The following is a 15,812-nucleotide window of genomic DNA, read 5'->3' on the forward strand; positions in this document are numbered from 1 at the left end:
GCCACGCCTGGATAATTTTTGTATTTTTAGTAGAAATGGGGTTTTACCGTGTTGGCCAGGCTGGTCTAGAACTCCTGACCTCAGGTGATCTGCCCACCTTGGCCTCCCAAAGTGCTGAGATTACAGGTGTGAGTCACTGCGCCCGGCCTGAAAAAGTCTTATTTTGCTCATGGGCGTTATTTCTGATGAGATATCTCCTGTTGCCCTTATTTTTGTTCCTCTGTGTATAATGTGACCTTTTTCTCTGGCAGCTTTTAAGATTTTCTCTTTATCATTGGTTCTAAATGATTTTATTACGATATGCCCTGGTGTAGTTAGCCCTCCCTACATATTTCTTAGGCTTGGGATTTATTGAGTTTCTTGGATCTATGGGTTTATAGTTTTCATGGAATTTGGCACTTTTCAGCCATTATTTCTTCAGATACTGTTTTTGTTCCTCCCTGTGCTATGATCTGGAAACTCTCTCTAGGTGGTGTCTGGGATAATCACGAGGCTTACCTGTTTGCTTCCCCCTTCTCTCAGGTATTACTGTCCTTTTTTACGTGATGTCCAGTGTTTTGAAAACCATTGTTTCATCTGCTTTGTTTTATAGTTGGTTCAGCAGGATGGTAAATCTGGTGTCTGTTACTCTAATTTGACTGGAAATAGCAGTCAAATACTTACGATATTACCGAGAAATTCAACTATTATCTATATTAAAATCCTCACTTTTATATAATGTCACTTTTTGAACTTGACAAGGCAAGAATGAATGTGATAGTTGATGACTACTTACTAACCATGGAAAGAACTGCGAGCTTAGCCTGAATAAGGAAATATAAGAGCTATTTGACTTTGGGTTTCTTTTTTTAACCTGAATTTTTTTTTTTTTTTTTTTTTTTTTTTTTTTTTTTTTTTTTTGAGATGAAGTCTCTAGCTCTGTTGCCCAGGCTGCAGTGCAGTGGTGCAATCTCGATTCACTGCAACCTTCGCCTCCTGGGTTCAAATGATTCTCCTGCCTCAGCCTCCCTAGTAGCTGGGATTACAGGCATGCGCCACCTTGCCCAGCTATTTTTTTTTGGGGGGTGGTCGGGGGTGGGGATAGAGGCTTGCTCTGTCGCCCAGGCTGGAGTGTAGTGATGTGATCTTGGCTCACTGCAACCTCTGCTTCCCAGGTTCATGTGATTCTCCTGCCTCAGCCTCCTGAGTAGTTGGGATTACAGGCATGAGCCACCACGCCCGGCCTCCAACTAACTTTTGTATTTTTAGTAGAGATGAAGTTTCACCATATTGGCCAGGCTGGTCTCAAACTCCTGGATTTGAGTGATCCACCCACCTCGGCCTCCCAAAGTGCTGGTATTACAGGCATGAGCCACTGCGGCCCAGCCATAACCTCAAATGTTACTTAGAGGGTCAGATTTTATCTCAGTGTAAGAATACACTTTTTTTTTTAAGAGGATAGGGTACATTCTTATTTGATTCTTATTAAGATATAATTTACATATCATAAAAGTCACCCTTTTTAGTATTTTCACGAATCTCTCCCTCCCTACGCTAATCCCCTGGCAACCAGTAGTCTGTTTTCCATTTCTATAGTTTTGTCTTTTCTAGAAAGTCATATGAATTCCAGAATCTTACAGATTGTAGCCTTTTGATTCTGGCTTATTCACTTAGAATAATACATTTGAGATTTATGTATGTTTGTGTCAGTAATTCATTCCTTGTTCTTCTTGAGTAGTATTCCATTGATTTGCTGTATCACATTTTTGTAATATCACTGGCTGCCAAAATAGGCAGAAGTAGTTGAGTATATTTGAGAATGGCATAGAAAGGGTTTAGCCCTATTCTGATGGGAGATTTAATGACCTCAGAACTTCATTTAACATCTGAAGTCTTGAAATGGCAATGTAAATGTTTTTACTTGGCAAGTACAGGTTACTCACTTGACTTAAGAAGGGGATATATTGAGACATACTATGTTACCTGCACAGATCCTGAATTTGTGGTCAGTGGAAACAAGATTATTTGTTTTCCCTTAGTTTGGGGACAGCGTTTTTGCTCCCTTCTTTTTTTATTTTTTATTTTATTTTTTAATTTATTTTCTCTTTGAAGTTATCACAAAGTAATTAGCTTCTTTTTGGAGTTAATTTAATTCCCCTTATTTTCTACCTGCCTTTCCAGTCTTCTTCTGTTTCTTTGGTATATCACAGAACTAAGCCTAGTTATTTTCGAGTTCTTTTAGAAGAAAAACAAACTTGGAAGATTTAATTCTTATTTTTATTCATGTATTTCTCTAATTTTCTTATTGTAGTGATAGCATGTGAAGGAGAATGCTGGGGCTCTGGAGTGAAACAGAAATTCAACACTTACAGTTGTGTTTCTAACTAAAAAACCTGAAAATTACCTTCCAAAACTCAGCTTTCTTATCTTTAAAATGAGGCTAAGTACCTATCTTTGAGGTTGTAAGGAATAAAAGAGATAATGTATGTGTTTTTAACACAGTATGTAGTAAATACTTAATTTCTTTCTTTCTTTTTTTTTTTTTTTGAGAGGGAGTCTTGCTCTGTCACCCACGCTGGAGTGCAGTGGCATCATCTCGGCTCACTGCAACCTCCGCCTCCCAGGTGCAAGCGATTCTCCTGCCTCAGCCTCCTGAGTAGCTGGGAAACAGGCATGTGCCACCACACCTGGCTAAGTTTTTGTATTTTTAGTAGAGACAGGATTTCACTGCATTAGCCAGGCTGGTGTCTGTCTCCTGACCTCGTGATCCGCCCACCTTGGCCTCCCAAAGTGCTGGGATTACAGGTGTGAGCCACTGTGCCTGGCCCATAAATACTTAATTTCAAATGTCACCAAATAAATTTTTCCGGTCCCTTTTGTATCTCCACTTGAATAAGATCCTATAAAGATCAGCAGTTTTTTAGAGTTTGATCAAGGGCTGAGGAAAGTATGCACTTTTTTTGTACTGTTAATGTAGAACCGTAGTGTAGCTTGGAGATTGTGCAGTCCAGACTTACCATAGGGAAAGCTCTTTTTATTTTACCACCTTCTAAAAAGGATTCTGCTTTTACCTAATGATGAATTTAAGCTTTAAAATGTTTAGGAGGTTTTCATTCAAAGAATGTCATTAAAAGAATACTTGAGGTTTTTTTTTTTTTGAGATGGAGTCTTGCTCTGTCGCCCACGCTGGAGTGCAATGGCACAATCATCTCGGCTCCCTGCAACCTCTGCTTCTTGGGTTCAAGGGATTGTCCTGCCTCAGCCTCCCGAGTAGTTGGGATTACAGACACCCACCACCACTAATTTTTGTATGTTTAGTAGAGATGAGGTTTTTGCTGTGTTGGTCAGGCTGGTTTCAAACTCCTGACCTCAGGTGATCCACCCGCCTCGGCCTCCCAAGGTGCTGGGATTACAGGTGTGAGCCACCACGCCTGGCCTACCTGAAGTTTTTAAATGTGATAGCTAATGAAGGAAACAGGTTTGGATTGAGGTTGTTATATATCTGCTCTTTACCAAATTGGCTTTTCTACCATCATTCCTCAGTATTTTGTTCTAGTTCTTTTTTTAAAAAAAGTTATTTATTTGTTATTTATTTATTCATTCATTCATTCATTCATTTTTTTGAGACAGAGCCTCCCTGTGTTGCCCAGGCTGGAGTACAGTGGCACGATCACAGCTCACTGCAGCCTCGTCTTCCCAGGCTTAGGTGATTCTCCCACCTAAGCCTCCCTAGTAGCTGGGACCACAGCTGCATGCCACTATGCCCAGATAATTTTTTTTTATAGAGACAGGGTTTACTCCATGTTGCCCAGGCTGGTCTCAAACTCCTTGGTTCTAGAGACCCACCTGCCTTGCCCTCCCAAATTGCTGGGATTATAGGTGTGAGCCACCATGCCCAGTTATTATTTATTTTTTAATTTCTGTGGGTACATAGTAGGTGTATATATTTATGGAGTACATGAGATGTTTTGATAGAAGCATGCAATGTGTACTAGTCACATCATGGAGAATGGGGTATCCATCCCCTCAAGCATTTATCCTTTGTGTTACAAATAATCCAGTTATACCCTTAGTTATTTTTAAATGTTCAATTATTATTATTATTGACTTGTTCTAGTTCTGATGTGCTACTTTATAATACTTTTATTTGACTCTCATTGTGTGACTTGATTGGATAAGTCTTTGTTCTGGAGAAAAATTCTCAGTCTAGTTAAAGATAGGGAAAATGTATTTATTTTAGTTCTGCTACTCTTAGGGAAATCCAGTAGCAATAATTTATATTAGAGTTTTGTTATAGAAATTACAGTTAAAAAACAGAACTTGCATTAGCCTAACACATACCTTACAGTTGCAGTTTTAAATATTCTTAATCTTATAAATGTTTATTGGACGTTGTTAATGAATTAAGATGCCCTCTAATACATAAAACAAGTCAGTTTTATTATGACTTAATGTTTTCTAGATGAAGGTAATGAAACAGAAGTGCAGCCACAACAAAACAGCCAGTTAATGTGGAAACAAGGTCGACAACTACTCAGACAGTAAGTGTCCCATGGTCAAACTTATAAATGGCTGAAAACAAAAAACAGTTTTATGAAGTTATTTTTACTGTGTATTTTCAAGTCAGATGACTATTTTATCTCTCATATGGATGCTTAATTGAATTACTGTTCCTTTTTCATATTAAATACTTTTTCTGTGTGGTAGAACTTACATAGTTAAAAGAATTTTATAACTTTAAAGTTATTCTTTTCATTGCGTATTTTATGTATGAATATGTAACATTTTAATATATGTGCAGTTGGCCAGGCGCAGTAGCTCACGCCTGTAATCCCAGCACTTTGGGAGGTCAAGGTGGATGGATCACTTGAAGTCAGGAGTTTGAGACCAGCCTCACCAACATGGTGAAACCCCATCTCTACTAAAAATACAAAATTGGCCGGGCGTGATGGCACATGCCTGTAATCCCAGCTACTTGGGAGGGTGAGGCAGGAGAATTGCTTGAACCGGGGAGGTGGAGTTTGCAGTGAGCCGAGATCGTGCCTTTGCACTCCAGCCTGGGCAACAAGAGCGAAACTTCATCTCAAAAAAAAAAAAAAAAGTGCAATTGGTGTTTACATGCAATTTTGTTATGTTTTAAAACTTTTAAATAATTGGAGAACTTTTTGAATTCTCCAAATTTGCAAATATTGCCTAACATATATTTCATTCATTCATTCATTCATTCATTCATTCATTTGAGATGGAGTCTCACTCTGTCGCCCAGGCTGGAGTCCAGTGGCACAATCTTGGCTTACAGCAACTGCTGCATCCTGGGCTCAAGTGATTCTCTTGCCTCAGCCTCCCGGGTAGCTGGGACTACAGGTGTGTGCCTCTATGCCTGTCTAATTTTTTTGTATTTTTGTAGAGATGGGGTTTTGCCATGTTCGCCAGGCTGGTCTCGAACTCCTGACTTCGAGTGATCTCCCCACCTCGGCCTCCCAAAGTGCTGGGATTACAGGTGTGAGCCACCACACCCGGTCAACTTTCTTCCATAAAATATTAATATGTATTTGAGACAATAAAGAGTAAACAAAGATGGGTTGAGGTTCTGATATCAAGAGGTAGACTAGACTCACCAGCTCAGTGCCTGGTTCTTGAATACCGCCTTTGAAACTCATATTCAGATTTGTGCCTCAGTAAAATGAAATTTACTACCTGGTTTTTTGGAGGTTGATTATAAGTTGTTTAAACCCAAGGTTTCCAAAGTGGATGTATAGCAGCTATTACTTTTGACTACGGAAAGAGAATCTTAAAATGTCTTTGCATATGTATTTTTTAATCTAGATAGTTACAAGAAAATGAGATATTTTCTGATATTTAATAAGTGAATTTTTACTAATGCCCTCACTTTGATCTTAAATATGACTTATACATCTTCCTTTTTAAAACAGATGTGTTCTTAGAATGTTAATCTTTTTTTAAACAAAAAAATGGTTTCATAATGAGCTATCCAAGAGATATTTTCAAAAACTTCAAAGGACCCATAATCTACTCTTCTGAGTAAAGGTGTCATTTTATCAATGAATGAGGAAGTAACTGTTGAGTAAAACCAGCTTATCTATGGCAAGAGCAGTTTTGAAACAGGTATTTGTAATGTGATTTTGTTGCCAAAGTGAGGTATGTCTCAAATATTATTTGTTAAAAATGGAAAAATATAACATCTTTGAAGCAGTTTTCAAGAACTTTAAATTTAGGAAAGTTGGGAATTTATTATCCAAATTTTAATCGAGACCTTTCTATAAATATTGGATGGGATTGAAAAACGAGCATCTTGATTTGGTAAGATACACTTACTCCCTTTGATCACATATATTTCTGAGATAACTCTTTCAGCTGTAATAACTAAGACCAAATCTTGTTAATAAACTGAACTTAAACTGGTTATCTCGTCAACCTTTGTTTTCTTCTTTCATCCAGTATACTCGGTGCCTGCTTATAAGTAAATGTCTGATGTTTGTCTGTCATGTTTATTAATGGCATTTACCTTTTTCATGGTCCTGTCACTGCCACTTTTGGTCTGTTTTGGTCAACTTTGGTGTTAATAGGTATTGAGTCCTTTGTATATGCCAGGTACAATATTAGGTGTGTCTGTTTTAGGGGATAGAAAACTGAGGTTCAGGAGAATTAAAGTTATGCAAGTAAGTGGCAGAAACAGGACGCAGATCTAGCTCTCCATACAAAGCCTTTGCTCTTTTTTTGTGTTGCTGCCCTTCAGTAATGTACACAAACATGTGTACACACACCTCCTACATTCTACAATTTAATTGCGGTCTATTTTTATTTTAAAGTTGTCTCAGGATAGAAGCTTCAATTCTGTAGAAGTGACTCGAGAAATACTACCTTCTTGTGTGTGATGAAGGAGACGATATATGCTAGGAACATTCTGTCTAGATCACAAACGGTTGATCCATGACAAATTTTAAAAAACTACTGGAATAACTATTATAAAATACTGATTTGGTAGAGTCTGGGAGTGAGCTAGCTCCAATCCAGCCTAAAAGAAAGAATGTGCTATTAGATATATTAAAGACCAGCTGCTTCTTATGGTAAATGTAATGAATGGTGTATTGTATAGTTCTCTCATTTTTCTCAGTGACCGTAGAGGCTGGTACTGCAAGAGACAGCTCCATCTGCAGCTGGAAGATTATTTATTAACAAGTCTTACTAGCATAGTACTGTACTGTTAAGTCTTATGCAGGCGGTGAGTTTAAATAAATACTTTTATTTCCATATTAAATTATAGAATACTGATTCCAGTATGACTGAACTCTAAGGATTCTTTTCACACAGGTATCTACAGGAGGTGGGTTATACAGATACTATTCTAGATGTGAAATCTAAACGAGTGCGAGCTTTGTTGGGCTTTTCAAGTGATGTCACGGACAGGGAAGATGACAAAAATCAGGACTCAGTTGTAAATGGCACAGAGGCTGAAGTTAAAGAGACAGCAATGATTGGGTAAGTATTTTGTCTGGGAAGTGTTTTAGCTATTATTAGTTCTTATTAAATATTTTTGGTTTTATGGACACTACTTGTACTTTTAGGTAGTGACATAGTACTACTTGTACTTTTAGGTAGTGACATAGAAATAGTTTAATTATAACTTATTAAAATTCTAAAATTTTAATTGGTTAGAGGGTAACAAGGATTAGAGTTATTTATGACTATTTTAATTCAAGAATATTATTTGTGATATTTATTTAATACAGATTTTAGTGTATTTGTTTAATAGATTTTAGTATATTGACTTAATCACTGAATAAAACTTCAGAAAAGATTTTATCTAGAAATTCAGTACAAATCTGTAAGAATGACGGTTCATGATTGGTGATCCAGAAATCGTAAAAATACCTCAAATTCTTTAGAAGTAACACTGGTTTTTAACCACTTTTGTTTATCTAATAATGTTGTAATTTATCTTTCTTTTGATATAAAATATCCATTTTAAGTAGCTATTTTGAAGTGACAGCGTGTGAACAATTCAGTAGCTATTTGAAATATTTTGTTTTCCATTTTGGATTATGTATCATACAATTATATATAATTCTACTTAAAATAAGCATAAACAGTTCAATAAAGAGATTCTTATTTATTGGGAAAAAAATTTCTGTGATTGTTAATTGAATAAAAAGCCATAAATTCTGTGAATGTTTAAATATGACTTTTATTTTGACACTTGTTTAGGAAGGAAGAATGGTTTTAATTGAACTCTATAAATTTTCTAGCAAGAAGATAGTTCCTGCTATTTGGAATATAAATTAAAATTATGAGATTAGGTAAAGGTTCACTGTAGGACTTTTATAAACAAAGTTCCTTGGAGCCTTAAAATGTATTCATTAATAATTAAGAATACATTTCCAACTTTGTAGGCTGCGTTAAAAAATACATTAACTTGTATTTGTAAATGTAAGGCATGGTATTTCTCTGTATAGATACAGACTGTATGGACATTATCTTTAGTTCTGTTTTTACGTTCTGGGTTTAATGTAAGTCATCAAGTTAACTTAGATAGTATAAATGGTTTTTTTTTTTTTTTGAGACGGAGTCTCGCTGTGTCACCCAGGCTGGAGTGCAGTGGTGCGATCTCAGCTTACTGCAAACTCTGCCTCCTGGGTTTACGCCATTCTCCTGCCTCAGCCTCCCGAGTAGCTGAGACTACAGGCGCATGCCACCACACCCAGCCAATTTTTTGTATTTTTAGTAGAGATGGGGTTTCACCATGTTGGCTAGGATGGTCTCGATCTCTTGACCTCGTGATCCACCTGCCTCGGCCTCCCAAAGTACTGGGATTACAGGCATGAGCCACCATGCCTGGCCGATAGTATAAATGTTTTTAAGAACTATAATGCATACTTTAATAACCTTCAGTAAAGATTTTCAGGGAAGACCACTCTTGTGTGTTTTGGCCTTGATTTGTCTTTTAAGAATGACAAAGATACTGTTGCTAATCTGTCCGATTTCAGTAGGGATAAAGAGTTAGGGGACGGTGATACCAAACACAAAGCTGTAAGCAGATTTGAAATTTAAGATAGATTTCTTTTGAGAATTTTGTCCATGGTAGTTTCTACTTTTTTTTTTTTTTTTTTTTTTTTTTTTTTTTTTTTTCAGGAAAATGCTCTCTGTCTAAAATATTACCTAATGAACTGGAGATAAATCTTTCTGTTGTGGCCATTGGAATCTTTACTAAATTTATTTATTTATTTATTTATTTATTTAGAGACAGAGTCTCACTCTGTCACCTGGGCTGGAGTGCAGTGGCACGATCTCAGCTCACTGCAACCTCTGCCTCCCGGGTTCAAGTGATTCTCCTGCCTAAGCCTCCCGAGTAGCTGAGACTACAGGCGCCACTACACCCAGCTAATTTTTGTATTTTTGGTAGAGATGGGGTTTCACCATGTTGGTTGGCCAGGATGGTCTCGATCTCTTGACCTCGTGATCCACCTGCCTCAACCTCTCAAAGTGCTGGGATTACAGGTGTGAGCCACCGCGCCCAGCCAATCTTTACTAAATTTATTTTGAGGGAGCTAAATTCAAGTCATATATTTGAAAAGTCAACTATTTCTAAGAGATTAATGGCTTAGTAATCAACAGGGTCAAGTCTATAGCAATGTTAATTTGACTAGTGTATTGCTGTTAGTAACTTTATGTACACATTTTCTCTTTTACTTTAGCTGTTAAACAGAAATACAAGATTGCATCAGAGAAAAATGACATACTTGTTATTTTCTTAGTTGTGTAAACTTATGTAAGAGGTCAAAGGGAGAGTTGCAGAGAGAATAAGAGTAGAGAAAAACAGCGGTAGAGATAATAAAAATATTTTTAAAATGAAATACATTAAGGTTGGTGTAAGGATTAAAATAAAAATAAATCAGGAATGGGAGTTTTTTACGTTAGATTACCACTAATCTAAATAGATATGAATGGCTCACGCCTATAATCCCAGCACTTTGGGAGACTGAGGCTGAGGCGGGCGAATCACTTGGGCTCAGGAATTAGAGATCAGCTTGGGCAACATAGTGGAACCCCATCTCTACTGAAAATACAAAAATTAGCAGGGCGTGATGGCTCACTCCTGTAATCCCAGCTGCTTGGGAGGCTGAAACTGGAGAATTGCATGAACTTGGGAGGCAGAGATTGGAGTGAGTTAGATCATGCTACTGCACTCTACCGTGGGTGACAGAGCCCAGAGACTTTGTCTCCAGGTAGATAGGTAGGTAGGTAGGTAAGTAGATAGATAGATAGGATTACAAAGTACTTAAAGAGTATCCACTTCCTGTATTTTAAATTTGTGGGAGTGTAATTGATAAGAATCAATGTAGATAATGTGATTTGGGATTTATAGTTACCATATAAACAAGTTAATGCAACGTATCATGGGTTACTTCTTATGTCGAAGTTAAAAAGATTAACTAAGCAGGATATACATGTTTTACACCAGAAAATCTGAGTTAACAGATTCTGCCTCCGTGCTGGATAATTTCAAATTCCTTGAAAGTGCAGCTGCAGATTTCAGTGATGAAGATGAAGATGATGACGTTGATGGAAGAGAGAAAAGCATCATTGATACTTCAACAGTGAGTTAGATAACTCATACGATATAAATATTTTAGGGACTATAATACATACCATATAATGCATAAAATAATCCATGTTCTTTAATCTTAACCCCTAGCTTTTTCTTTTTCATGAATTTGGAGACATTTATGAGAGTTTATAATACTGATTTCAAGTTGAGAATATTTTTAATATAGTAGCTTTCTCTTGAAATTCCTCACTGTTTGACTTTTTGTTCATTGAACAAGACAACTTTTCTATGGGGCAGATGAATATAGTAAATATTGTGTGTTATAACAATGCAGGGTTATTGGTTGTTACAAGAGAATAGAATTGACAGACACATCATGGTGCCTGATGGCAACTAGCGTCAGCTCTAATATATGCAGTTTTTGTCTCTCTTGTCAGGATTGTTTTGGTAGGCAAACTTTCAGAACTCTTCCATTAGATTTCTTCAAAATTGTTTAGGATTCTTCTCAACTTTTGTGATGTTTATAAGCTTATTGACTTTCCCATGGCAGTTTCTTGGAATGAGAGATGTCTCGAAGTAGCCGCTTCTTTCTCTTCCCTTCTACATTTTCTTCTCTTCCCTCTTTCCCCCTTTTCCTCTCTCTTCGCTTTTCTCCCCTCTTCCCCTTCTCCCTTCTCTCTCTTCTTCCTTCTTCTTCCTACTCCTTTTCCTTCTTTTTAAAGTAAGATATGAGTACATGTTTCGCTTTGTCTAGGAAAATGTTTGCATTTTCTCTTTCACATTAATTTATGAATAGAGAGGAGGAAAGTAAAGTAATACAAAGCAGATTGGACGTCTAACTAAAAGACTTGGGTTTAAGCTCCAGTTCTGCCACTATTTGTGTTTCTTAATGCTTCAGGCTTAGTTTTTTCATTTGTAAAATGAGGATTGTTATAAATAGCCATCTTAACCATGGAGGATTTTGTGAGGAACAAAGAGACACTATGTGCGAAAATGATCTATTTAACTATAAAGTGCTTTCTAAGTGTAACCTCTGTGTGTATTATCCCTTCTGCTTCTTGAGCTCCATCAGAGACTCAAATTATTACTGCCAGATTATTGTTTTCCATCACCACTATTCACTAGTACTCTACTGGTAAAGCCCTGCCGTGGAAATTATTTGAAATTCAAGTAGTAACTTCCAATTTTTCTTATCCAAACAAGTAGTAATAGCATGTGTCTTAATTTACCATAGTAAAAGGAAAAGCCTAAATTTCTATGACACTTTTTCTATGTCCTGATCATCTGGAAATTGTGTAGTCCCTTGTGATTCCTGTGGGATGCTGGCATTGAGATATTATTTTTCCATCAAAATACTTTATTCATAGCTCAGTATTAAATTATGCCTTGAATCATGATGCTATATATTTCTGTTAGTAATATCAATTTATTTAAAATATTTATAAACTAATTATTAAAACTATTACATATGATCTTACTAGAAATTCCTAACCCATAGACTGTTGTCTTTTTAAGTAAACAACATGATAAATATACTGTCTTCTAATTAGTGCAGATCATAGCAGTTCTGTGCTGTGTGCAGTGGCTTGTGCCTGTAACCCCAGCTACTCAGGAGGCTGAAGTGGGAGGATCACTTGAGGCCAGGAGTTTGGGACCAGCCTAGGCAACATAGCAAGACCCCATATCTAAAAAGAAAAATTTTTTTTTAGTTAGCCATGTGTGATGGCACACACCTGTAGTTCCAACTGCATGGGAGGCTGAGGAAGGAGGATCGCTTGAGCCCAGGAATTTGATGTTGCAGTGAGCCATGATCATGCCACTGCATTCAAAAATTTTTTTAGTTTTGGCTGGGTACGGTGGCTCACACCTGTAATCCCAGCACTTTGGGAGGCCGAGACGGATGGATCACTAGGTCAGGAGATCGAGACCATCCTGGCTAATACGGTGAAACCCCGTCTCTACTGAAAATCCAAAAAAAATTAGCTGGGCGTGGTGGTGAGTGCCTGTAGTCCCAGCTACTCGGGAGGCTGAGGTAGGAGAATGGCGTGAATGAACTCAGGAGGCAGAGCTTGCAGTGAGCCGAGATCGCGCCACTGCACTCCAGCCTGGGTGACAGAGCGAGACTCTGTCTCAAAAAAAAAAAAACAAAAAAAACTTTTTTTTGTTTTTTTTTTTTAGTTTTTTTGGAAAAAAATATTTCTAAGCAAATCACTGGTTTTAACAGTTTTGCTTATTTTTTACATTATATTACATTAATTTTCAGAGCTACACTCAAATAGCTATATGCCGAAAAGGACTTTAACAACCTAATTCTGTGTAGCAGTGAATAAGCATGACTTATTGCATTCTATAGGGAAAGCTGAAAGTTACCCTATTAAAATGTCAAGTAGAACAAGTTTTTAAAATGTTATTTTATTTTATTTTATTTTTTATTTTTTATTTTTTTGAGACGGAGTTTCACTCTTGTTGCCCAGGCTGGAGTGCAATGGTGCAATCTCAGCTGATCGCAACCTCTGCCTCCCGGGTTCAAGCAATTCTCCTGTCTCAGCCTCCCGAGTAGCTGGGATTACAAGCATGCACCACCACACCCGGCTAATGTTGTATTTTTAGTAGAGACGGGGTTTCTCCATGTTGGTCAGGCTAGTCTTGAACTCCTGACCTTAGGCAATCCACCTGCCTTGGCCTCCCAAAGTGCAGGGATTACAGGTGTGAGTCACTGCACTTGGCCCTTATTTTTCTTTGCCATCATTATCAGTATTCTCGTTATCACCAGTTAATAACAACCCTGAGATTATACATGCATGTAAAAAGTGATCAGTTTCAAACTGTGTGAAGCCTAACTTCTGCAGCAGCATTTAGTCTCCACATTCAGGAACTTTAGGAGGAAAAAGAATGGAACTAAGAGCTATTAACTATTTTTTTAGCCACAGTATAAAGAATCCCATGTCCCTTTGTGTCATGGCCCTCCTAATGGTTTTTGAAGTGACAGTTTATTCATTTTTCTAATCTACTTAGGCATCCTATGCAACCCATAACTTCTTTGGTTTTCTCTTAATTTCTTAAATTGATTTATAAGCTCATTGAAGGCAGAAGTGGAGTGGAACCTTCTATGTCAGGAAGAAAAGTAATACATGCTTATTATTACAAACTCTACCCCTTCCTATTCTAATCCTGTTCTCCAGTGGTAAACACAATTCATTTTTCTTCTGTACCTAAACATTAGAAGCAGAGGACTTTTGGTTTATTTATTTAAAGTGGGATACTTAGTAAATAGTAATCTGCAATGACAGTAATAAATGTCATTTACTTTTATTCTTTGTAAGGTTATACTGAGGCAATGAGACTAGAAACAAGTTTTTCCCCCCAAGAGTTCCTTTTATTACTTAATACCATATTTAATGTTGAAAATACATTCATTCTTGCAATTTGAGATTCCACATGCTTCTTATGGATTTTGCCTGCTCTTTTTGTCAGGCAGTGAGCACAGGGACTCTGTCTGTAAGATGTTGGTGATGGTCCGTCTGAATTACAGCTGTCAACTCATCAGAGTCTAGAAAATGGAGGGATTAAGCCTCTAGGGTAAAAGAAGGTAGATTAGGCAATATAGTTATATGTGGAACTCTGAGAATTGGGGTGTCCTGTTGGCATAACTCTTCAGATACACCTTTTTTTTTTTTTTGAGATGGAGTCTCGTACTGTCACCCAGGTTGGAGCGCAGTGGCGCGATATTGGCTCACTGCAAGTTCCACCTCCTGGGTTCACGCCATTCTCCTGCCTCAGCCACCTGAGTAGCTGGGACTACAGGTGCCCATCACCACGCCTGGCTAATTTTTTTTGTTTTTTTTTTTTGTATTTTTAGTAGAGACGGGGTTTTCACCATGTTAGGCAGGATGGTCTCCACCTCCTGACCTCGTGATCCGCCCATCTCGGCCTCCCAAAGTGCTGGGATTACAGGCGTGAGCCACCGTGCATGGCCCAGATATACCTTTCTACCTTAGTCTGGCTACCTAGGGAAAATTAGAACAGATTATTAGAATATGGTTTGTATTTATAAAAGAATACACATTCAGCACGAGTTTTCTGTTCCCAGTCTGCCACACTGATCTTGCTTTTTTTGTTTGTCTAATAGATTTGCTAGATGTTAGATTGGGAGGTGCTGTAAGCATAGAAGTATTTCTTGATTTTAGGAAAATATCCCAAATAGTTAAACAAATTATTCTAGCATCATTAAATAATCCTTTGATTTCTCCTATCCAATTGTGTTTTTTTTTTGTTTTTTTTTTTTTTTTTTGAGATGGAGTCTCGCTCTGTCGCCCAGGCTGGAGTGCAGCGGCGTGATCTTGGCTCACTGCAAGCTCCACCTCCCAGTTTCATGCCATTCTCCTGCCTCAGCCTCCCAAGTAGCTGGGACTACAGGTGCCCAGCACCACGCCTGGCTAATTTTTTGTATTTTTAATAGAGACGGGGTTTCACCGTGTTAGCCAGGATGGTCTCGATCCCCTGACCTCGTGAGCCACCCACCTCGGCCTCCCAAAGTGCTGGGATTACAGGCGTGAGCCACCGCGCCCATCCACTCCTATACAGTTTTTATATGTACCAGGACAGTTAAGGCTAGATAGGATTTATCTATGATGCATGCCATCTTTGTTCTGTTGGTAGTGGCTTCTTGGAGTGCTATGCTGAGAAGGATTTCTGAGGCTGTATCTTGTCTTTGAAGAAGAATGCTGTGATTGATGAATGATACCAATTAACAGCATGGGAACAGGGCCATACAAGTCACGTGTTTGTCATCTCTTGGGGTCTACTTCTCAACTCTCTAGTCTATGCTATTGGTCTGTTTGTAAAACTTTTATAATTTTAAGCCACTCATAAAGCCCAGCTATAACATTTGATCATATCATGTTATTTCTGTTTTGCATGAAGTGAAGAAGCTGAAGTCTAGAGAAACTGAGATATTGAAATTTTATTCAAAGAAAATGCAAACCTAGCATCCTAATTTCTTTAGGCCCATGTTGGTAAAGGTGACTGAGATGGAGACAGTTCATAAAGAGCTTAGGCATGCAGATCCCAAAAATTGTCTCTGCTTGTATTCAGCTTAAGTTTTAGCCCTTCAATTGGATTTGTGATTACAAAGTTATTTCTTTTTTTTTTTTTTTTTTTTTTGAGACGGAGTCTCGCTCTGTTGCCCAGGCTGGAGTGCAGTGGGGCAATCTCGGCTCACTGCAAGCTCTGCCTCCCAGGTTCACACCATTCTCCTGCTTCAGCC

The 15,812-nt window shown here is 37.8% G+C and overlaps 1 protein-coding gene across 8 annotated transcripts in view; it reads left to right on the top strand.

Moving 5' to 3' along the window:
* Nucleotides 1–15,812, top strand: part of STRN (striatin) — a 132,427-nt gene that overhangs the window by 57,225 nt on the left and 59,390 nt on the right. For all 8 annotated transcript variants that reach the window (XM_055240692.2, XM_063618143.1, XM_055240691.2 and 5 more), the window contains 3 exons: nucleotides 4,442–4,520; nucleotides 7,312–7,479; nucleotides 10,460–10,595. In XM_055240692.2, the coding sequence (XP_055096667.1) occupies nucleotides 4,442–4,520; nucleotides 7,312–7,479; nucleotides 10,460–10,595 (383 nt within the window). The remainder of the gene's footprint in view (nucleotides 1–4,441; nucleotides 4,521–7,311; nucleotides 7,480–10,459; nucleotides 10,596–15,812) is intronic.

This window comes from Symphalangus syndactylus, chromosome 14, assembly GCF_028878055.3.
Source record: "Symphalangus syndactylus isolate Jambi chromosome 14, NHGRI_mSymSyn1-v2.1_pri, whole genome shotgun sequence".
Taxonomy (NCBI): Eukaryota; Metazoa; Chordata; class Mammalia; order Primates; family Hylobatidae; genus Symphalangus; species Symphalangus syndactylus.